Consider the following 24735-nt stretch of genomic DNA (forward strand, 5'->3'; position numbering starts at 1 on the left):
TTGCCAGGGCAAGGCGCACAGGAATGTATTACTGCCCCTGCCACGGTGCACATTGTCATTGACATTTTGCTCTCTGAGCATTTGGCTGGAGGTATTAGTCTTGAATAAAAGATGAACCCAGCCCAGTTCTTTCAGCCGCAGCCACTGAGGATATTAGACATATTTGGAGCCTTTATAGGAACTAAAGCCCTGTTGTTCTAAATAGAAAGATACATAAACACTCCCTAACAACCAGCAAAGCGAGTTTGACCACAGGAGTGATTTGTGTTTATTCACCTTACTTGCAGGAATGTCTCTTCGCCCCAACATCTAGATGACGTTGAGGTACAGTACTTCAGCCGTAAGCTAGCGAGGTTGTGTGCATCTGTGTGTTGCATCTGGGTAAATAACTCAACTCAGCACTCACCGGAGACTCCGGTTTCTCGCTTTTCTTCTTCCCCTCTACTCTTTGTAGCCTTACATTCATGAAGTAAAGTACATTTCCCCTCCAGCTCCAGTCAGCAGTCAACATTACAGCTTACAATGGAGGTCACCTGCTGCAGTCAGGTTGATAAACGGGAGTGAAGATAACTCCACTTTTTAATCCGGAAAGTTTAAAAGTAATCTCTGAACTCTCCGCCCATCGGTAAACTGCTGCAGATCAGAGTAGAATCCGGGTGTTTACTCAAGCCTTGTTTGCAACATACAGATGAGATACTGACAACAGATGACAACACTATTCTTCAAGAATTCTTCTAGATGTAAACTTGAAAAAACATCTGTCACCAAGAATTATGTATGAATAAATGCTCAAACTCTTAAGTCTAGAAGTATAAATGCACATATGTATCCTCTCTCTGATTCAAATGATAATGCAAGTATCCCATTCACTGCACCGATCCATTTCGGTCTCTCGAGTCGTTGCGCATGTCCTTCTGCTTCTGTGATCAAACGATAATAGGAGACTTTGGTCAAAGATGACAAGTGGCATCATCTGGAATCATTGATTGTATCTGTGAAATGAACCATGGGGGGATAAACAGCTGAATGATCTAATTACAAGCTATGGTTCATTAACGATAATCGCGGCATATGTGCAGAATCGCTCAGAGGAAAGCTGTCATATTTTATCCAACAGAGGTTTGTTTAGACTTGTTGTGGGAGGATGAAAGTTTGCAAAGTTGAACAGACGATCCTTCTATTACAAAGCAAACATGTTAGTTAGTTGATTGATAGAGCTTACCTCATACAAACAGACTATTTTTTCAGGGGGCAGAATTTATAGAGAAGCGGCAATGACGAGCAGTGGACGACAGCGAGGCGAGATGTGAATGATGGGAAACCTTGAGAGCTGAATTATGCATGAAGCAGGTAATTATCCACATACAAAACGTTCCTCAGTAACATTTAGCCTCTTTCAGCACTATGTTGAAGAGCACCGGTGATGCAAATTCTACTTAACCCAACTCAATCTTCCTCCACTTATCTCAGAATAGCAGAGGGCTCAGCTGGACCTTTCTCTAAACGTCTTTAATATGTTCCTGTCAATCGGCACTCCGCTCCCCACAGGTGGAGCTCACTGCCTTATTAAAGAGCCTCTGAGCCGTCGTCTGGTTTTCCGAGTCACCGAACCTCTCTGACCTCATTAAATCCAAAGCACGTGAATTCGCAAATGTAATTCAGCATTTATTTTGAGCTAAGACAATAAAGTGGAGGACTAAAATGCACAAGTGGTGAAGCGTGTGGGCAGAATAGTTAAATGCTCACACACAAAGACATAGTATATCTAAATATGGTACAAAATCTGATGTAAATGTACTATAAGCTGTGTTGTACAACTGCTTAAAGGGAACACATATTTTATAGAGATGGTAACCGACGATAGCGGAGATAAGTTTGGCTGTTACTCCAGAAAATAAGTCCAAATAGAAAGCCAGGATATAATAAAATCGAGTGCAATAAACCTTTTAACATCCTTTGTGAAAGTGAGTGACTTATTGCATGAGTTGGCAGTATGATGGTGTGGTAGCTGAGCAGAAATGCAGATGTTTTATTTATAAGAACCTGCGTGTTGGAGCATGGTCATGCAATGCTAATCACGTCAGCCTGCAGAAGGCCATGCATCATTCTGTGGAATTGACTGGAGACGACTGGCTCAAGGCGCCAGAGTGGAAATGTGGGAAGGTCTGACCATCGCTGCAGACTGACAGAGACGGTTTTAAAGATGGTGGATTAGTTCCAGATCGCTAGAAGAAGACTTTGACTTGATTCTCAAAATGTCCACTTCAGTTTTTCAGTTTTTCTGACCTGAATTCAAACACACAGGCACACACACCCTTGCCTACTGCTAATGCGCAGTAGTCTGTTGTTTGCTATCACCTAAGCTAGCAACCACATGTTGTAGCCTAGCTAAAACCAAAACTAAAGGGTCACCAAAATCCCTAGGATTCATCCTCTGGGGACCATAAATATCTGTGCAAAGTTTCGTGGAAATACATCCAATAATGGTCGAGATATGTTTGCTTGTTCGTCTTAACATGTCCATCTTATTTCAGTATTTATCAAGATAATGTACATTCAGATCATTTTGACCCACGGTGTCAGACAAAGGACTTTTCATATCAACACATACCTCTTGTTTATACGAAGGACTGACACACATGCATATAGTCGTCCTTAACCGCACGCACACGCTCTGAAATTCACAGGCGGCGGTGTCAACACATTGTCTGTCTCATCTCCTGTTATTTAACATGACCTTTGGCTGGAGGTGACCCCGCTGAAATCCCTACGCAAACACAGAGTCATCACCAGAATTAATTACAGGAGCTGCCGGAGGAGAACCGGCTGTGGAGAAGGACTACTAAAGAAAAGCTGCATTGATCACCAGCCAGTCAGAAATCCAATGTGGAGTAATTCACTGTGGGTACAATTAAGCTTTGTGCTGAGATGAGGGACATTATTTCAGCAGCAGGGGGTCCGCAGGTGTCTGAGCTGATTAAATGCTCATTGACAGTGAATGGATGGATGGTTCAGGTGGTGTCAGAGCCCTTACAGTCAGAGGTGTAGCAGGTAAAGCTTCATCTTCCCCCTGTGTACAGTACTGTGAGCAGACAGTGTTGATTAAACAGATGATGAATGTTTTTCACATCTGTCTTTCTTGCTTTTATCCTTTTATCTCTTTGTCCTTGCCTCAGTTTTTCTCCTTTTTTTCTTTACCCGTATTCATCTTCTAAATGCCGTAGTCACTCTCACTTTCTGCCTCCTCTTTATTCGTGTTATTAGATTTAATGCTCCGGCCCGTCCTTGTCAAGTCCCCAGACGAGGTTTTCTTTTCCTGAAGCACTTTTTATGCGTGCTACATATTTCCTCTTTCTCCTCGTCTCTCTTCTCGGTATGTTCCTTTTCAGGTTTTTTTTACACTCATAATGTCTTATTCCCTGTCTAACGGTTACTCTGTCTCCTCTCTCTTGTCTCTTTGTCCTGTATTGTTACCAGGCATGGCTGACAGAGATCCACGAGTACGCCCAACAGGATGTGGTGCTGATGCTGCTCGGAAACAAGGCAAGGCATTATGGCAAATTTTTGATAGAGACAGAGTAGAAGACGTTGGTGGTACAGACTAAAATGGATTAGATTTTTCCATACAGTGATGGATTTATGGAGAAAGTCCAACAACATTAGACATAAAACTATCAAAACCTAAAATGAATTGATTCTACTTACAAGCAGCCTATTGTCTGTATATCCAAAATTTCATAGCGCTTATTCCTCTGTGCCTCAGTGCTCCATTGTTGTCCGAAAACTGTTAAAAACACATGCAATGAGCCACGCTGTTGCGCTGGTTGACGGGTTTTCTAGGTTTTCTAGATGTAGCCTAGTCCACGGTGGACCAATTTGAACCTCTGAAAAGGAGAGGATGGGGACGGCCTGCAGGATCTTAATGTTGTGTGCAGCCACTGGTCTAACAGAACAAATTAACGTGTCAGAGCCCAGTCTGATCCACAGCGAGGGCTCCATTGGATTGGACTTGTAGTTAACGTCCAACAGATCCTGGATCAGGTTGGGGAATTTAGAAGCCCAGTCCAAATTCTGATCATTTAAGGCTTTTAAAAAAAGTAGAAAAAAATCATGCTCCTAAATATTAAACATGGAATAAAATATATTCAGTCGCAGGTCACATGCACAGTATTAAGCAGTGTATATGTTCAAGTAACCTACATTTGAAAAAGTAATCAACCTGAAGCTCAGTCAGTCAATCATCTGTGACTGTTGTGCCTGATAATAACACTAAAAGCACAATTGGTCCCGTTCATTTTAAGCACACATGCGCACACATCTGACAATATCTCAAGCTGCTAATCCGCAGATATCAGTGTTACACATTTTTTGTCTATAACTGTCATTCACATGCCTCCCTCTGAACACAGAACAGATGTCTCTGCCTTGGAGCTCTGTCCCCCACGCTCCATATATCAGCCCTTAATTAGCACCCTGAGAGCCAATCTTGACTCATTAGCTGCCATCAGACCTGAACACCAGGAAAGGCTTGTGTGTAAACTGTGGACATGCAGCGAGCAGATCTCCGCGCTGGCTGGGTGGGTGGTTGTTGTGGTTTTAGCGCTGATGTTGCTGCATGATGTGTGACCTTGTTTTTGTCTGTCTCACCAGGCTGATGCCACTCATGAGAGGGTGGTGAAGAGAGAAGACGGCGAGAGGCTTGCGAAGGTAAATAACAAAGATGTTGGCACAGTTTTTACTGTCAGGTGTCACAGCGAGAAGCAGCACTTTACATAACCGGAAAGTTTTCAACTTATCGTTTGATTCTTGTGAAATCAAAGCCTCGTTTGAGACCGGTGAAGGCAGCGATGTCTCTTTTAATGAAATTCTCCACATGTATTTGTATAACTGATTGAATTTCAATGACAGATGAGAGGAATATGAATATTACAGAGAGGTGGGATTACGCAGAGATCGGTTCTCATTTTCACTTTTGCTCATTATCTCGCAGATTTCTTTCTGCTCCGTGAGGAGACACAGAAAAGGCCAGACACCTCAGATGTATCGCCCTCCTGTAGATAATAAACATTTAATAATGAGCTTTCATTGTACAGATTCCTGCCACAGCCATAAATACAACCACTACGCACTGAAACCGGGAGCAAACATTCCTTTTTATCAGTCTCCCCGAGTGTTGACTCGCAGCGTGACACACAAAACAAATAGGAAACAGCCAAACAGCCAAGTGATTCTCTCCAGAAGTGGGAGCAATAAAGTGCCACTAAGTAACTTAAGGCTCGGCCTGGGAGGGGAGAAGGCCCATCAGTTATCATCACTGTGGGCTGAGACAAATTCCCCTGCAGAGGAAAAGCTGGGGAAATTTATCACATCTGAGCTGGATTCACCCAAAGTAAACAGCCTCACAGTTCTGTGGCTGCAAACTCTCGTACAGTTCTTAGAAGAGTTTAGAAAAGTGTTAAGCGAGTGAATCTCTCCAATAGCTGTCATTGCTTTGCAGGAGTTCGGAGTTCCCTTCATGGAGACGAGCGCCAGGTCAGGACTCAACGTGGAGCTGGCTTTCACGGCTGTGGCGAAGTGAGTGTTATTCTCTCCAATTAAGGGATGTTTTGCCATTTTAATCTGCTAAACAGCTATGAAGATGAAGCATTTTACTGTCACAAAGAAACATGAATACATTGTTCATGCGAAGGTTTACTTTTGACCCTGGAGATAGCTGAGAAGAAAAGAAAAACATCCTTACGTGAGGTCAGCTTGTTAGCTTTTCCCCTGCAGACATAAAAAAGTACTCGGCAAGGAATAATAATTAGATATATTTTCACGGAAAGGTCAATTATCTCAATTAAGATTCTTAAAATGGCATTTTGTCTTGGAAAAACCGGTCATTTTTAGTGTTAAAGGAGGGATACTCTGTTTTTTCACCTCACCTTGTCCTCGTCCTTTGTCTCAGGGAGCTGAAGCACCGGTCTATGAAGGAACCCAGTGAGAAGTTTAAGCTGCAGGAGTACGTCAACAAGGAGATGAAGAGCACAGGCTGCTGCAGGTCTTAAAGCCTGCCCTGGTCATTCTATGATCTACGTGTGTGTGTGTGTATTTATGTGTGTGTGGATCACTCATGTTCATGCAGTCGGTGTTCATATCTAGCCCGATCAGAGATGAGGAGTCAGCTCCAGCGAGGTATAAACCTTTTCGTCCTTCTGTTTTTTTCTCCGTCCACGCGCCCTCCATCTGTCGTCCTGCGCTCATTTCACCGCCCTACTCCATCTTGTATGTCCTGCTTTTGTCTCGGCGACCTCACTCTGCAGCTGTGAGTGTAGCTCCAGGTTACGGTTCGCAAAAGGCAAAGTCATGCGCTGCACACCTCAGTTATTAACCATTGAGTCACACCTTTGCATTAACTTGTGTGGTCGTTTTATTGTGAAGGGACTTAATCACATGCGGACAAAAACATACATGTCTTGTACAGCCATTTATTCCTCACAACAACAGTCATAATTCTGGTTGTTCTCTTCTCGATCCAGTGTGGATGAATGTTCATACGACAGATGTACAGTGGTGTGTCTCCTGTCCTTGGTTCGGTGTTCATGTCAGTACTTCGACGGGCTCTATGCAGCCAGTTTAGCTCACCAGCATAAACTAAATCTAAGCATTTCCATAATTCAGCTGTGGATATTTGGGAATACGTATTATTTCTTCTACATTAAAGGTAAACGGCTGTTGCTATTGTGCATCACAAGGATGTGAAGTACAGAATAGCATCATCAGCCACATGAAGTGATTCTTTTAGTAGATTTGAATTCATGCTATATGCAAAAAAAATAAATAAAGTATCGAGTCACTTCACAAACATGGCAGCGCATGTGTCAAATATTTGGGGGATTTTTTTTTTTTTTCCAATAATGCAACCTCTCTCTCTTCTTTTGTTTCGCAAATGTTATTAAAACCAGATGGTCGAATATACTGTGTGTAATCTCTATACATTGGGGTTTTGACAAACGTGATGTAAATACTTTTTTTCTGCATGTCTAAAAAGAAAAGTTTTAATGGAGGAGAATAGCACTTTAGATGGTGAATAAGAGCGTGGGTGGAGATAAAGTCCAACAGTATGACGATTGTGTTACTTAGTATTGTATATGACACAGATGTGAAGCCCTAAACGGTCAAAGGTTGAACGTATAATTTCCTCCATTGTCTCGTGATAACAAATTACATGAGATCTCGAGAGAATCGTCTCACAGGACAACAAATTTAACGTGTCATCGCAGGAAAACAGAGGAAATCTGACCCATGACCGTCGAGGGCTTCCGTAATATTTCTCGTTTTATTTTGAATGTTTTATTTGTAGTCACATGTGCAAACATTAGTAGGCTGCTTTATTTCCTGCTTTTTGTTAATTTTTCATTCATGAACATATAAATGGGGTATATAGTGCCATGTTTTCTTATAATCTGTTAACAGTATTTAACCTGTTCTTAATAAGGGAAGCATAGGCCTCTTTTTATATGACTGTTGTTTTGGTAGAGTTCATCTTAGTCATCAGAAACATAGACACAGAATATCTCTGTACAGTATTTACTGTAAGCTTTTCCAATCTCGATGTTCAGAGTAACGTACTGATTTTCCGTTTTACTACTTTTCAATGTGCATCTTCTTTCTTGTAACTCGAAGTTAACTACAATAAAAAAAAACAGAAGGTAACGTGGCTTTTACTCTTTTAATAGTGAGCGTATTTCAGATACTCCACAGTGAGTTACAAGACAACGTGCGTGGTGATGGTTTAATGGTTAAGCAGGGCTGCAGATGCATGCTCACATGGTCCGCTTGACCGCGGCTCTTTCAGTTTGAACAAAAGGAATCACTATCCCATTAAAATACTGCTCAAAAACATCTCCGTGCCTTTCCTGTTGGCACTTACACAAATACATTAATGTGCACACCTGCAGGCAGTAGTTTGATGAGGTTAATGAGCCCCTGGAGTTTGAGTGTGTGTGGTGAAGGGTGTCATAGTGAGTTTTAAAACCTTTCCTTTGTCTCCCTCTGCTGGATAAATAGTTATAGCACATTAAGAGAGACGCTAAACGACAGACACACAAATGCAAGCCAATAATTAACAGTGGTATTAAACATCACAAAGCAGTTTACATTCAGCTGCTTGAATACGTACAAAAAAGCAAATATACCTTATTATATCTGCAATGCTTGGCACCTTAATAGCACAAGCTGCGTACAGCAAATTAGACGGTTAAAAAAAATAAATACACTGAGAATTAAATATTGTACTCACACGTGGAAATTAATCTGAGTAGCCTATCAGCAGACCATGGATCTATGATTCCTCACTTAGATGAAATGCATGATTAATTCAGCTGTATTAAACAACGGAGGTCATTTCCTGCCATCACAAACAAACAAAACATGTTTTATAAATGCCCTAAAAATGTACCAACAAACTCAAGCATTTTGTTTTGCAAATACAAAATGTACCTATCAGACAAACACGCCACATATTTCTAATACAACATGGTTAACGGACGAATACAAAACAAAAAACATATCCCACATAGACAATAACAGTTATATCACGTGACTTTTGGCACAATATTTCTGCCACGCTTCACTCCTCAAAATGTTCCTCGATAATTTCCTAATTAATCCACCCTCCACAACAGCAGGTGGTGCTATACATCAACAGTCCTCTGTGTCTATATGAAGTAAATGTTGATTGCACCGTGTAACAGGGATGGAATAATGCAACCATCTTAGTTTAGATTGGTTCCCTATAGCGAGCAACAACTGGCGCAGAGATTGTGTTTGTATTTGTGTTCAGTTGTGTTCCTGACCAAAGTTAGCACTCACCTGAGACTCGTTTCTTTCCGTTATCCCGTCGTGTATTTTCTTGTTCCCATTTCTTCTGTGTACATTCATAAAGTAAAGTCTATTCTGTATGAATGTTTCCTTCTCCACCTTTACCAGATGACCTGTATCTTCTAACTGCAGCATGCTCCTTTATGATAAAGTTTAAGCTGTTCGACCTGCTCTGCTCTGCAATGGCTCAACCTCCCGGTGCGCTTAAATGTACTCATAGTGCTGACTGGTGTTGTGGAGGGCAGATTACTCAGGATATTTGTGAGAAGATCCTGAGCATGGAAGCATGGCGGGAAGATTGTGCCAAAAGTTGCGTACTATTTTTTGTACTTGTAAAACATGCTGCACTTGTTTGTGAAGCATGATGTATCAGAAACATCTTCTGTACTTGTTTTGTAGGCATGTTTTGTATTTGCAAAACCACACTGTGTGTTTGTTATGGGATTTAAGGGCATCTGTAAAACATTTTGTTCATGTTTTGGCAGGAAATTTGCTCCACATTAAACATCGGTCATTTAAGTATTAATATATTTCTAATACTAGATTACTGAGAACAGAAAAACATATTTTGACATCTGAGCAGCACAATTCCTACTGAACAAGTCACGTGCATAACCTCTACACATTCAGGTCATGATGACTGACCTCTTTTCAAGTATGTAAGTCGCATAACATGAGTTATGAGTGAGTTAGGCTAACATTCATGAGCTGAGGCGTGATTCGGACTCCCTATGAAATGGGTCTGGCACATAATAGGTGAGGCTGCGCAAGACGGCGGGTAGAGTGAAGGAGTCTGCAGCTGTGGTCAAAGCCGTCTCACCTCTAGGTCCTTTTTTTCTGTCACCTTAAGTTCTTAGAAAGGCTCCCATTATGAGATCTCAAGTACATATCTTCTCCCTCTCCAGCTCCACTCCCTGCTTCTCATCCTGCACCGACGGTTCTTCAAACACTGAGACCATCATGGTTTGTGCTTGAAATAGGCCTCCACTGCAGAGAGAACAGAAAATAATACAACTGACTCAGAGAATGAGAACAGAAAAGAGCTAAATAATGATTTAATTGGGTGTTCAATTTACCTGCATACTCCTGCGGCAGCATTGGTCTGTCGATAACAGTCTGAAATGCAGCCATCCAGTCTTGTTGATCCCCTTCAGTCTCGCATGCAAATAGAAACTTCCTGTCTGGGGTCACTATGGTGATTCCAAACTGCCAATGGTAGCCCTGAGTGTTGGGGGGGAGGCCGGGAAGCACAGTGTAGCTGTTTTGCTTACTACCAACGAACACCTCACCTCGTGCATAGGCGTCCTGGAAGCAGCGGGAGAGACACGAGGTGCAAATGTTAGAATCGGCCACCTGTCGAATTTCTAATTAGTTACGTAGTGCACTGTCCCTCAATAATAGACTGTGACCAGCGGATGCAGCTATGCCTTTTTCTCTGCTGTGCATCTGTGTGTAACTACAGTTTCCTCTAAAACATGCAGCGTTAATACCAGTGGATCTTTGAAGTACATGAGCCTCCTGTCATCCATTGTGAACCACCTCTTCTTGAAGCCCTCTGTGTGCTGTGGGACGGAAACAGGAGAGAAACACGTGGCAGCTGAATTCACACAGCTATAAATGTCAAGTAAATAACTGGGACTTCAAGGCTCTGCAAGATGCCGTTTAAGGCTTTGCATATTTACCCAACTTATAAATCACGTGGGAATCAATGCATTACCTTTGGACCAGTCTTCTCCATGTAACCCTCCTTGATGTAGTTCCTGGTTAGCTTTGGCAACAGCTAGACACACAAAGAGCAAAGACTTAGTCACTGATAAACTCTGTGTGTATGTGTGCACAGCTCTAGCCACTCGGAAAAATACTGTAGGGGAAAGTAAAGTCTTTCATTTTAAAAAATCTACTTAAAATGAAACTTGAAGTGAAAATATTTGAATCGGCCAATCAGATACGTGTATTTCTTTGCATGTAAAATATAAAGGATGTGATGAAGTGTTGTCAGTTGCAGTTATGACCTCGTTTATGTATGTGTGTGTGTCTGTCCATGTACTCACATCAGCAATGGAAGCTCCAGGATAAGCCACCTGCAGGTAGTGAAACCTGGCTGCTCTGATGCCGTTGAACCAGTCCACCATTTCCTACAAGACAGTAAAATCAGGATATCCAGTGACTGACTCTCACTGCAGTATCATCTCCTAACACATCGTCATCAGCCCGAAAAATCTCTAATTATCTCCTGCACTGAACGCTCATCGCTATCATTACCAGACAGAATTACCTTTCTAAATGGAAATGAGATTTGAAAAGCTGTAAACCCAGGGCAGATGAATATATTTTTTTTTTAAGTAAACTTTGATTACTGGCATTACTGATGGGTAATGACTAACCATTTCCACCAGAGGGACACACATACCCTGCATAAAACAAGAGAGGCACCACACCTCACCTTTCCATCCTCATGGTAAACGAAGATGTTCCTCGTGCTGTTGTCCTTCAAATAGGTTACCTGCAGGCCGTGGGGCATGCCAATCTTTGTTGGCTGGAAAGTGGCATTCACCGTATTGATCTTCATTATCGCTTTAGGCTCTCTGGCCTGCAGGAAGGGGGAGGCCATTTTTGAAAGAGAGACGGTCAATGGTGTAGTCTTGGCTCAGTCAAGATTGGAAAAAAAAAAAGGTAGAAGGAGGTGAAGAAACACTCACATCATGCTTGTTGAAGTATTTCAAAACGCCTTCCCGTTCGGACAGAATGAATTTTCGGCTGAGGTACTGCCCGTTGTCTCTGCCTCGTTTCCACAGGAAGCCCTCTCTGTAGCCTGCCAGGAGGGGAGCACCAAGAGTGGGAACAGAGGGAAGAGACCACAGGCTTTTAACAAAACACTCCATACACCACCCCAAGACAAACATTCATACAGAAGAGAAATTCAACAGATTTCTTCAAGATTTATATTATGTATTGTGACACTGCCTAAAGAATTGCAATATAATTTACCCAGCCTTCACTTCTTCTTTCTTCTGTGGTCACTGTTCTAAGTAGCTCAGCAGTGATGGGAAGAAGCACCTCTGCTTTTACGACACATAAATAATTCAGTTTCAAATGATGGTTTCCTCTACGAGCCTGAACATCACTTCAATAAACTCATCTCCCTCTAAGACTTTCTGATTAACAACCACCAGAGCATCTTTGTGTCAGGACTTTCTTCTCACCAATCAGTGCCAGAGCAAGAACGGCTCTTTATTTATCTGCTCCATAATGTTTAATCTCCACTAAATTGTATGCAATATCAAACCCATCCCTATTCTCTCTAGACACGGAGGCGCGCGCACACACACACACACACATACACAGCTTGTTGGCTCTGTTCCTGGGCCTGTTCCTGACACTGGCCTCTCTGCCCATACACCCGGCGTGAGCCAACAGAAACAGCACTGCAGGAAGAAACGCAGTGTCATCGCCCCGTGACACTCAGCCAGCACACATACTAATTAACTCAAAATCAGCAATATTGAACAGAAAAAGACCTGAATTGGTTATTTTTCTCCAAATAGAAGAAGACTGAGAACTGTATTTCTAATATTATAATGAGCTGGATTGTTCTTCAACTAGAGCTGCACAGGGTCAGGCTTTTAATGACGTGTTGGCTGATTCAAGTAAGAACACTTGTTTGTGCAGCCAAGAGCCTACTTCTGGGCACTGGTCAACTGGAGTAACCACAAATTTTCAGCTTGTCCTTTCTGAATTTAAGTTTTGTTTTAGTTTGTTTTGGGGGCATTAGATTCTTTTTTAAATTATTTTATTCTTTTACTTGAACTTTTGTTAGTTTTTCCAAAGAAACAGACAAGGGAACAGCATATTTTACCTACATGGTGTCTGAACAAGATGGAAAAAGTCAAATTAAAATAATATAAACTAAAAAAAAAAAAAGAGAGAGAGAGAAAAAAAACCCCCAATATTTTAAGAAAGTAGAGTGATTATTACGGAAGTCCTGAGGGTCAAGTGAGGATTTTTTTTATTTTTATTATTTATTTTTTTCCTGGTGATCCATTTTCGAAATCTCATCTAAATTATTTTCTCTCCTGTGTTTATGACTTGAGGACAAGTCATAAACACTCAGGTGGGAAAAAAAGTTTTGCCAGGATAATCTAAAAAAAATAATAATAAGGAACTTAGAAATATTATTATTATATATTTATTTTTATTATTATTAAAACTTCTTTTCTTTTTTTCTTCTCCAGTCATTAAAACAGGAGAGAAAACAATTTAGATCAGACATAGAAAATGGATCACCAGAAAAAAAAAAAATTTCTGATTTGCCCCTCAGGGCTTCCGTAGCACGCCTCCTTCTACTCTTTTTAGATTGTTTAAATCTCCACAATTGCGATGGGGGTGGAATTTATTAAAAAAAAAAAAAAAAAAGGAAGGCCCATAAAAATAATAATGATAATAATAATGCCAACTCACAGCCTCATATAGCGCTGTTCTCTTTTGATTACATCAAATAGCAGGCTATATTAGAGACGGCTGATAAACCACTTCCCCTGCATAAGAATTGAAAGTAAAGTGCCTCGGTCAAATGCTGGAATGGTATGAGCTTAAGTGCAATGCGATAAGCAAAGAACAGAGAGATTTTTGAGAGAAAATTACATCCCAGTTGCCAATTTCCTCTAGGAAATGGATCTGATATTAAGAAACACAGACTGCTCGACTCTTTCTCCCATCCATCCTTTTGTCCCTTCCCTTGCGTCTTCACACTGTACAGCAGCAGAGACAGCAGTAAACATCTGGGTGAGCAGAGACTTCATAAATAATTCATGAGTCAGAAAGTTTTGTTCCATCGCTGGCAGGGCGAGGGTGAGAAGAGAAGTCATTCACTGTTAAGAGCGGGGTGTGAAAGATTTGCAAACACAAGGGAGAGCAAGGCAACGTTTGGACCACAGCGTCTGTCTTTCTTCACATCTTCCACAGATCGCTGCTAGTTTCTCTTGGCCAACAATCTAGGAGCAACATTATATAGAATACTTGTACACAAAGGAGGTCATTCTTCCTCCGGGGCACCACATGCTCCTAAAGCCTCTGCACAGCACAACACAAGAGACCATTGACAGAGAGGGAGAGAGACAGAGAGACACAGAGAGCAAGAGCTCGACGGTCATGAGACTCTGATAATAACGCTTTATCTCATCTACCTTACAGATACATTTTGCTTTTTCTCCTTGAAACAGCGGCCATCTGTTTGACAAATTTCATGCTGTATTTTAGCTTTTCCTAATAATGTTTTCACTCTGAATGCAAGCGGCTTCTCAGCTGTGACCCTGTGAGAACAGCTCCAGTTAAAGGGGAACTGTGTTTTATTTTCAGACATCAAAATCTCTCCCCTAATCTTGTGAGACTTGTGTTTAAATGTGACACACTCAATAACTTCCATGGGGTGGTCGGCGGGGTGGGGCCTCACAGTGGCGCCTTTAAATGTTTCATCAAAAATGGCCACAAACCACATCTTCTTTTAGATTAAACTCACTCTACTCTGCACAACTTCCTGTTTCTGGCACAACAGGATAGTCAATAACACCGGATGGAAAGCGCAGTTGGTGATCATCGTTTTTATCAGCAGGACATATAGAGCATATATTCAAGACATTGTGCCCTGCGTGTGTATAACTGATGGGACATAACATTGTTGCAGGCTGAAAAACAGGGGACACGCCCTTTAATAATGGACCTGTTACTTTTAGACATCCTAGAAAGCCATGTCAGTGAGGCCCGTGGCACTGAAACACCTCAACAGAATCAATGCTATTATTTACACCTGTGGTTAAAGGTGCATTATGTAGTTTTTGGGAATACATTTTAATCAGAGGAGAAACATTTTCATTAATTGGTTTTCCTGCTTAAACAAACTAAATAAACAAACTCTCTTTGTTTTCATGACTGAATAAACTGAATAAACAAACTGACCTTAAAAGGACAACACAATTTCACACTGTTTTTCTTTGTTTATATTTGGCGGACCCTGCCACCTTTCTAGCTTCGAACAGTGTTCTGGGGACCTTATTTTCCTCTGAGAACAGCTTGTTTATTCAGTTATGGAAATTATAAAACTTTCTGAGTTTGTATTATTACTGCATTAATATTGTAAATATTTTACAATGCTCTGCTGTACATTAACAAACACCTCAAAGTCCTAATATCTCTAAATAATCATCAGTACTGTGGATATGAAATGACGAAGTGGGTAAATGCAAGTATTAAAACAACTACAACAGTCTGCTAAGTTTAGAAAAGTACATCACTTTACCGTAACGCAGCCTTTTAAAGGTGATATTTGTAAGAAAAGTTGATTTTGGAGTCACATTCCTAACTCGTCGAAAACTGACGCTTTGGGATGTAGAACAGGTCGGCAGCCATCCCAAAGCGTCAGTTTTTGATGATTTGGGAAACCCAGAGCGTCAAAAATCAACTTTTCTTACAAATAGCACCATTAAGCCAACACTTACTTCATCTCATGATATTATGATTATGACAATAAATAGTCTCATATCAAGACAACAATTACAAACGTACATATTGCACCTTGACTCTTATGGGATCAGAATGACTCAGTCTTAGTATCTGCACACACACACACACACACACACACACTGCCAGTCAGTTTGGGAGGGCCCATCCATTATTGATTAGTCGCGTTTGATTAGCGCTCAGGTTGGTGCCACTTTCTCTCTTTTAATGAGGCTCCTCTGGGCGATTAGCCAAGAGACATTTGTCATATTTGACACACACCGGCACATGATTCAGCATTAAAGACAGATAAGGGTTATGTAATGTATAATTAGTAAGGAAGTGAGCATAGACCAGCGCCAAAATGATTACACCTGGTAAACCATGAGAAAAAGATGAGGCCTTTGGTAGTCGGCCAGAAACAGATGTGAGTGCAGATAAGAGAATAAAAACAGAATTACAGAAAGGAGGACAAATGAGGAGCTAAAGGAGGACAGTAAAGGTCAGAGTCGGTCCCCTGATGACCAGTCCTCATCGTCTCTGCAACATAAACCATGCTGACACGTCATGCAGTCAGACTATCTGACTGGCAGGCTAATTGGGCTGGGCTATGTAAATGAGCAGTGGGTAACAGTGCCTATGGGCCATGAGCTGTTTATTATTACACTCTTTGACAGTGTAATGCCATTAGCAGGCCAAATAGCACCTCCAACAAGACATACTGAAGCCCAACAGATCTCAATAGATCATAATGAGCTAGTTGGCGAAACAAGAGGAGGAACAAGAGTTTCTGCTGCAGTACGATAACATCCCTACACAGAAGATTGTCATATCTTTCAAGCAAAACTCTTTAATGGGTCCAAATAAACAACTGGAACTGAGCGCATCGTCTAGTATAACTTCTGAACATTGGTTTTCTTTCCCAGACTTTCTTTATGTTATGTACGAAACTAGAGTAAGGAAGCGGTTAGCCAAGCTTAGCATAAAGAGCTGTGGTTTTGAGGTTTGGAGCCATTTTGCTCCCATACCATGTCTTTCTTCAAAATGTCCAAAAAAACATGTAGATGCTTGTTTGAGTTGCTGATTTCTCTTCTGAAATTGCATGCAAATTTGGGCATATTTAATTAGCGGTGCCTCATTTGCATATTTAAACAGCACAGAAAACTTGCAATGCCAAAAACAATAGTTGATAATAAGATTTATAATTTCACACTGTTTTTTTCTCAAATCTCCTCCAGTAGCACTTACATACACCACACTTACTACTTTTATTCATATCTATATTCTGAAGGTTTGTACACAGGGGTTTGTTTATACATCATTCATAGTCTGATTTTCAGAACATTTTATTCTTTAAAAAAACTGATTTTTATGGCTGTCGACTGTATTTTCTGATTTTTGGAGTGATAAAAAAAGAGATATCTAAAATATCCTTTGCAAAAACTCCAATACGTCAACGTTAACCTTTCCCTTAACCCATTCAGATTTCTGTTCTGGAAATACATGCAAATTCATCCATTCTCATCATCTTTTGCAACAGAAAACACATTTAAAAAAAATTTTTTAAGGTCAGTAATCAACTAGGGAAGTTTCAAGGTGGTATCTGACTTGTAGTGTCACCCCATTTAGGTGGAGGCAGGGAAGCAGAGTGTGAAAAGAGGCCTCCTTCCTTCCCTCTTATCTTGGATTTCATCAGCTGTTTCACCCAAGAATGTTGGTAATGCTGAAGGGATGATGCCGTTTCCCTGCTGAGCATTCATTCGATGCTGAATAGGTGGTGCTGTGCGAGACGCGGACAATTACTTGTTCTCCTGAGTAAGCAAGAAGAGGTATAACGCACAGAGACGTGTTTAATTCTTACCTGCCGAGTAGGGCTCCTGCTTCTCCACACACAGAAACTCCTTCCTCTCGTACTTGGCCCGGATCCATTGTTCCCGCAGGAGCCTGCAGCAGAACAGTTGGTGCTGAGCTTTTTATCATGCTTCAGTTAGTTTGTCGGAAACGTCTCATTAACTCATATGAATGTGGAGCCTCGGAGCTACATTTCATACAAACAAATATTACTCATCTTCCCGTAATTATCGCTGTGATGACAATTATACGGCTGTTGCTCCTCTTTCGTCTCTCACATCCATTTTTATTATATTAATTTCTCTGGACTCTTTCTGTTTCCCTTACTAATGGTTGTTAACATTCACAGAGCATCTTCAGCATGTAAGACACGTCATCTGCATTTCTTAACCAGCTGTGTCGCTTTCAACAAATCATCATCACAGGATTCAGTGTCATGGCTTTGTACAGCTCTTCCCCCAAGTGCTCAACGCCCTTCACACTTAATGGATTTGCCTTTTTCCTCTCTCCTTTATCCAGTCATCCTTTCCTTTGTACCGTCCTAAACATGTCACCCCTCATACACAAGACACAGGTTCAGGCTCAAACAGACCTCACCGCTCAGTGTTTGGTTGTTACGTATTTGTTATTTTTACCGCTGGACGGTTAAGAAGAAGCCCTCGTACTGAATTGCCACTTCCTGTTCAAACTGCAGGAAATTGCCATTCTTATCACAGAGCAGTTTCTGCATGTCAGTCGGGCCACCGACAACCACTTGCTGCCCTTTGGTTAATGAATGCATCCATCTGTGTGACAATAATTGCAGTACTAAAGATGCTATGAGTAATATTTTACAGTATCTATGCACAGAATAACCACCAGTTTGCAATTTAGGTAGTTAAGTAGTCGTAAGGTAGTAAATAAGGTAACATCAGCATTTATTACTGTATGAATTACCTTAAGGGAAATAAGTCTTTTGTCAATATAGAATTTAACATTAAAATGTGACTGCCACAAGATTTCACATGTTTTATTGACTTCACTTTTGAAATGTGAACAAACGTGGCTTTTACTAACTTATTTCATCCTAATCTACCTTTAGACGACTGCATAAGCTGCAAATGGATGTGTATGATTACTAGCGCTGCAACAGTCTGACATGTTCACTGTTTGATAACCATCTCAAAAAATATCACGGTTTCATGGTATATGGTGTTCTAACACTAGAATCCCCCTTTAAAGGTCATTGTAACTGTACAATGACCTTTAAAAAGGGGGATTCTGGTATTTTGTACTTGCACGTTTTTGTGCATAAATGACTCATACCAAAAGTTTTGAAATCGGTCCTGTAGATTATCTCAGCTTGCAACTGCAACGCAGCTGCCGTGGCTGCGACATAATCCTTTGGGGCAACTACGTCCACAAAAGTGCTTGTTTTTGTCACAGACAGGCTGAGGTTGTTATATGTCTGACATCATTATGGAATACTGACAACATTACAGAAACGGTTCTTACGGAGAAAGACCTTTTTGTTAGACACTTGTAATAACAACCTCAGCCTGTCACTGGCAAAATAAAGCACTATTAGTGGACTTAATGTTACAGACATGGCTGCAATGGCTGTAAGCATGAATCATTTACACACAAAATATGTAAATATAGGGCCCAGGTTAAAAAACTTCCGTTTTAATATGATTACTTTTTTGGCTAAATGAAAATGTTGTCATAATTTGGCAGACATTATGCCCTAACATATAAAACTTGATATAAACTTGGAAAAATATTCTTTTAATAACACTAACACACAACACTGTAGAAAACCATATGCACATGTGGCAGTTTTCCAACCACAGCGTACCATGAACACGACACTGCTGCAACCCCAATGCAAGAGATATGCTGCAGATATGCACCAATCACCCTTACTTTCAGAGGTGGCAAAAACACCTGGATTAGACAGTAAGGAGGGCGGAAGAAGACACATCACTTACATGCAGTCTTTGTGTGTGGGCTTGTAGTAGAAGGCAGGAACTATCTGCTCATATTTGGCCTTGGCGGTATCGTTACCCACAGAGTCCATAAACTGCAGAGGGGAGGAAGAGAGGCTTTTGTAAGACACGTCTGTGTGCATGTGTATATGGTGGATGAGAGCAGGCCAAACACACACACAGCCACACAGATATAATAAGGTACTTGCAGCTCAGCGTTTGTGTGGCTGACACCTTGGCCAGAGGGCACCTCGGTCCCCTGTTTCTGCAAACCACTGTCACATTGAAGTCACATTTGTTGGTTTCATATGCACCATATTGACATTTCTGCATGGAGTTAGGTGAGAACCCTGCCAAGCCACTGCCCACTGTTCAAGACTGCGTTGCAACATTTGTAAGCTTGACACCACTGGATACTTTCAAGGAGACCTCAGGACAACTTCCAGTCATGTTTGTGGTGAGAAGAAGCAGGTATTTTAAGCCAAAACACGATTTTTTCCTTACCGTAACCAAGTGGGTTTTGTGCCTAAAGCTAACATGATACAGAAGTGTAAAGTTTGGGCATATTCGTGGTTTGCAGAGAACACTGCCAGCATCTATCCTGACGATTTGGTAGAAGAGGGAGACATGGCTGCTTCTTCTTTTGTGTCCTTGTATTTAAACACAGAGGATACTGCTCAGCACACAGATAGAAAACTACAGATCACATACACAAAGGAAGAGAAAGCCAGAGAAAGAGAGACAGAGAGAGAAAGAGCTAATGGCAAAACACTACACAAGGCCTCCTTTGTCGCACACATTTACAGGAGCACACAGGCAGCATGATACGGTTAATAAACACAATACATGATTCTTTCACCTCATTCTGGATATTTTCACTGTGAAATCAACTGGAATCCAAAGTGAGTTTTAAAGTCAAAGTCCCACACACACAAACACAGAGATATTGGTTGTATCTGCCAGCTGCTGGCTCACGCCTTTCAGGCTGTGCTGAATTGAGAAGGATGACTTGTCTTATTCTACCAGGCAGGGAGGCAGGGGAGGAGCAGCAGGCAGAGAGTGATGCTCACAGTGGAGCAGGGTGAGGGCGAGGCCAGAGGCTGCAGATGTCGCTTCAAGCCAAGTTTCAGACAACAATCGATCGGCTGATCTTCACTCAAATAACACAAGGCTTATGACTGTGTTCGGGATATGCGTGAATAAAATACAAGCGCAGCAGACAGGAGCGCTCACCTCCACCTCAGAGGAGCTCCAGGGATCCAGCAGGATAGATTTCACCTTGCTGATCTGAGCAATGTTTCTATGGAGGCCTGAGCAGCTGTGACACACAAACACTCCCAGGGTGTAGGATGCCCATTCCGGATCTGCAACACAGGATAGAGACACAAAAAATTTAAAGGATAAGTTCACCCTAAAATGACAATTCAGTCATTATCTACTCATCCTCATGTCGATTGAAGCTGAACCGAGCTGAATGGAACCATTTTACGTTTTGTGGGCTTGTTTTGAGTTGTTTTTTTGTTTGTTGTTCAAAAAAGTCCCCATCTACTTCAGTTGTTGAGAAGAATGCTGTTTCGTTGTGAAGCTCCAGAAATGTTTTGTGGACTACAACACTTCGCACGACTTTCCATGGGCATGACAGAGGAGTACTGAATTCTCATTTTTGGGTGAACTTCAAAACATATAAAATTCTCAACTTAATTCGAACACACATCACATTATTAAAGCGTTGTTTTTGCCAACTTTTCCACAAAAACAGGACCGCCTCTGGATTGTAGGTAGGTTTGTGTGAGGGCAGACTGGGTGTTTCCTTTGCCTTTTTTTTTTCAGTGTGGCAGCAGTAGCGTGCGAGACTCGGCACCACTGATGGCTCACCTTGAATCACCCGGCAGGGTAGTGTTTCACAGGCACTCTATCTGCCCACACACACACACGAGAACACTACAAAATGTCCCTTAATACAGTGTTTACTCAACAGCAGCCCACATTTTCTGTACATTGTCACTGCAACTGAGCAACACCTACTTACAAAAGGTGATGAACGATCTTTTATATTATCTTTTGTCAGAGGCAGGCACATAAATATATTATAACTACGCAGATTATATCCATGTATATGTGTTTCCATTATTATATTATGTTGCTGTAATCTATACAACTGGAGGTACACGGCTTTCAATGAACATTTCTATAAAAAGTGGAAATTCACAGGTATATGCACTGCACATCATGTGTGAAAAGTGTCATTCACACTCACATGCATACACTATGAGTCACTGCTACCTCCACCTCTGCCACAAAGACCTCAGTAACACAAACTTAAAGTGAAAAACAAGACTTTTTTGTAACATGTCGCCCATGTTTTGTTTTGTAATTTCGCCACGTTCTCAAGAAGTTCAATGAAAGGTCAGAGCATCACACAGATCGGACATTTCCTTGAAGGGAGACAATTGTGCAAAGAGCGTGCAGGCGTGGCAATCATCAAATTCACAGGATTTCACAATGAAAGCCAAGAAGTAAAAAAAACAAGATAGATTTGTTTGTTATCACAAGATACTGTACACTAATCCGTTTAAATTTAGTCCTGTGAACAGAGCTGAGACGAAGAGTGGCGGCTAAAGTGTGACACAAAAAAAACCTAATTCTCAGAATCATTACTCAGATCAACGTAAGGTGAGATTACAGCAGCCGTGGTGGTTATTTTGTAACCGAGCCAGAGAACCGGTACAGCTTTGAGTAGTTTGCGTCAGCTCGCTGCAGCCCTTCAGTGTGACCACACACTGCAAAAATAGCATGAGAGCAAAAGAAAAAAAAAAACTATTACTTCCTTGTTCATAATCACATAGCTGCACATTTGTTGGACTGTGCATCTGTACACAAGGGACGCTGACGATAGCCACTCCCATTCTCTCTGTGTATTATGAGGGCCCGCAGCCTGGTCAACATTCTCTGGTTTCATGCTTGTCAAATGAGAGGATATGCTGCTTTATATTGACATAACTCACTGTAAACTTTAAAAGATGACATCTCAAGCTCGGGAAATCGTGGATAAATTGAGCTTTCTCTCACTACTTAATGACTGATTTAATCAATGTACAATTAAGTCAGACTTTGTGCATCTTTTAGTAGACCTGGACGAATGGACTTGAGGAGAAATGGAGTGTGCTTGAATGTAAAATGGGCTCATGTCACGATAGAGCATCTGGAATAGTTACTGTAAAAGCTTACACCTTTGAAGCAGGGGCCAGGCGAGGTAAAGCATGACACGAACATGAGCCTTGTTTCAAACCACACCTGTCTGCCATGTACTGAAGTGACCACAGGTGCACATGCAAAAGGAACCAACCAACACAAAAAACATATCCCACCTAAGAATAAGAATTTGAGTTGTAAAATAACTTTTTAACCAAAACTGAGCACAAAAATTAAGGAAAGAAGAAGAAAGAAGTCACAGCTGGACATGTGTTACTTATTAATAAAGTGTGCCCATTAAATCTGCAGGGAGCCTGTAAAATAAATAGCCTACCGTTGTTTTTTAAAAGGCTTATGCAATATTTAGTTGCTCTTTCATTTGAGTTGTCAGGAAATCCATCCCTCTTCTATGAGGATCTTCATTATGTCAACTGTTAAATATTTCATAACCCAGCCTAGACCACATCGTGACTGTCTGAGGAAAGAAACTGTCGACCTTGTACACTCTTGCGAAAGAGGACTGGAGACACACTGTTAAAGCATGCAGCTAATTATCTGTAGTTCACAATGACCCACGGGCATGACAGATCAGTACCAGTGATCATAGTCAAACAGACTGAAGTAGGAAAAGGTCAGTGAAATGTGTCCAGTGTCTCCCTCCTCCAGCCTACCTGCAGCTCCGCAGTCAGCACAGTTTCCATTCCCAGGTTTGCCCACAAGCTGTTTCACACGCTGTCTGTTCTTTTCTTGATCCGAAGTCATCATGCAAATGATCCTGCTCAGATGCCTCCTCCGCGGCTGCACAGCTCAAACTCTCACGCATCGAAAGTAAAGAGTAACGCCGGGCGCGCTGGACTCAGTTTGCAGCCTACGGAGCGCGTCACGGCGCGCCCCAACAACCGAAGTCAAGGCTGTGATTCAAGGTGAAGTGTGGCCGACAAGTGGAGCATGGTCAGTCTAGTGTATATGCTGTAAAAACTCTTATAGATGCAACATGACGCCGGCTACATGGAAGTGTTCTCTGGAAGAGTCTCTCTTTGGTGTGAGACGCCCAGCGGCCATTCTGCTGGTAGGAAACGCGCTCACGACACTCATCTGTGAATACACCCACACCACCCTCCTTGTTGCCTCCTTCACAAGTTTCTAACTAATATATATATATATATATATATATATATATATATATATATATATATATATATATATATATATATATATATATATATATATGTATATATATATATATATATATGTATATATATATATATATATATATATATATATATATATATATATATATATATATATATATATGTATATATATATATATATATATATATATATATATATAATCTAAATGTTAAATCTTAATATAAATATGATATCAAATCTAATTATTAAATATGAATCTAAATATTCATATAAATGTTAAATATAAATATTAAGTCTAAATGTTAAATCTTCTCTACATTATTGTATTTAACAGATATTTTACTCGGTCTGAAGTTTTTCCATTTCTTCACCTTCAAGCTTGACTACTTTGTGGAATAGTCGATTTCTGCTGGACAGTTCCCTTTGGATCTTTCATTTAAACACAAATCAGCCATCGGTTGGTGTATTGTTTCATTGATGTAATATCATTATAAAGTTACAGATTTAATATCGAACTAATTGCTACATACAAAACTTGCCCCATCTACCAAAGAAACTTGGCAAGCTTCACCAAACTCACGCATCATGTTCTGCCTTTTGCGGGTGTTTTCACTTGTGGCTGATTTGACCTGTGCTCAGGTTTAAAGTGGGCAAGGTCACCAAACTCCATGCACCAATTGGGTCTAATCAACCGAAGCTCAAGAATCAAAAAACAAGACTCCAGACTGCCAAACTTCCAGTGCTTTCACACAAATAGAAATAAAGGAGGAAGAGTTAGAGGAGGAGGAGGAGGAGGTCAAGCCAATATTTCTAATGAAATCCTTGCAACTCTGGTTTGAACTCTAACAATATCAACTCAAAACACAGACTGACTCTGGGAAACTGGGTTGTGATGTCAGCACAATTTGAGCTCATTGGATAGTCAAATATGCACTTTATCTTATTCTGATACAATTATTATGTCAATTTACTGTATTGCAATATGGCAACAGTCTTTCTACTGTATCTACCATAGAAGGAATCCATTTCTGCAGTGTCATATATAAATATGTAACATGGCCTCATGAAGCCTGGTAGTGTTTTGAATTTAGCAGTGTTTAAATTGATGCCATTTTAAAGCAACATTATAACATTTTTACCTTAAAATAACAGCTTCAAAACCAGTTTGATGGTACATGTAATAGACCCTTTTCATGGCAGACAGTGTGACTTGTCAAAG

The 24735-nt window shown here is 40.9% G+C and overlaps 2 protein-coding genes across 2 annotated transcripts in view; one reads left to right on the forward strand and one right to left on the reverse strand.

The window, feature by feature from the left end:
- Positions 1-6977, forward strand: part of LOC141020124 (ras-related protein Rab-26-like) — a 55893-nt gene extending 48916 nt beyond the window's left edge. Inside the window, exons 6-9 of the mRNA XM_073495182.1 lie at positions 3478-3543; positions 4651-4707; positions 5498-5574; positions 5948-6977. Of these exons, the coding sequence (XP_073351283.1) occupies positions 3478-3543; positions 4651-4707; positions 5498-5574; positions 5948-6047 (300 nt within the window). The 3' untranslated portion in view covers positions 6048-6977. The remainder of the gene's footprint in view (positions 1-3477; positions 3544-4650; positions 4708-5497; positions 5575-5947) is intronic.
- Positions 6978-7697: 720 nt separating this feature from the next.
- Positions 7698-23515, reverse strand: LOC141020123 (arf-GAP with dual PH domain-containing protein 1-like). The gene is made up of 11 exons (XM_073495181.1): positions 23036-23515; positions 20406-20536; positions 19176-19267; positions 17216-17298; positions 11562-11674; positions 11306-11452; positions 10914-10997; positions 10580-10642; positions 10353-10424; positions 9939-10167; positions 7698-9849 (listed from the first exon to the last, which is right to left on the reverse strand). Exons 1-11 carry the CDS (start codon positions 23127-23129, stop codon positions 9821-9823), a joined length of 1137 nt encoding a protein of 378 aa, XP_073351282.1. The 5' UTR covers positions 23130-23515; the 3' UTR covers positions 7698-9820.
- Positions 23516-24735: the final 1220 nt, after the last annotated feature.

The sequence above is a fragment of the Pagrus major genome, chromosome 23 (assembly GCF_040436345.1).
Source record: "Pagrus major chromosome 23, Pma_NU_1.0".
Taxonomy (NCBI): Eukaryota; Metazoa; Chordata; class Actinopteri; order Spariformes; family Sparidae; genus Pagrus; species Pagrus major.

Excerpts from the sequence above, each read along its gene's own strand:
- LOC141020123 (XM_073495181.1), bottom strand. The coding sequence starts at position 23,129 with ATGATGACTTCGGATCAAGAAAAGAACAGACAGCGTGTGAAACAGCTT. Across the intron at positions 20,537-23,035 it reads TGCTGACTGCGGAGCTGCAG|ATCCGGAATGGGCATCCTAC; the intron begins GTAGGCTGGAGG and ends CCTGTGTTGCAG. Across the intron at positions 17,299-19,175 it reads CCCACACACAAAGACTGCAT|GCTCCTGCGGGAACAATGGA; the intron begins GTAAGTGATGTG and ends GTTCTGCTGCAG.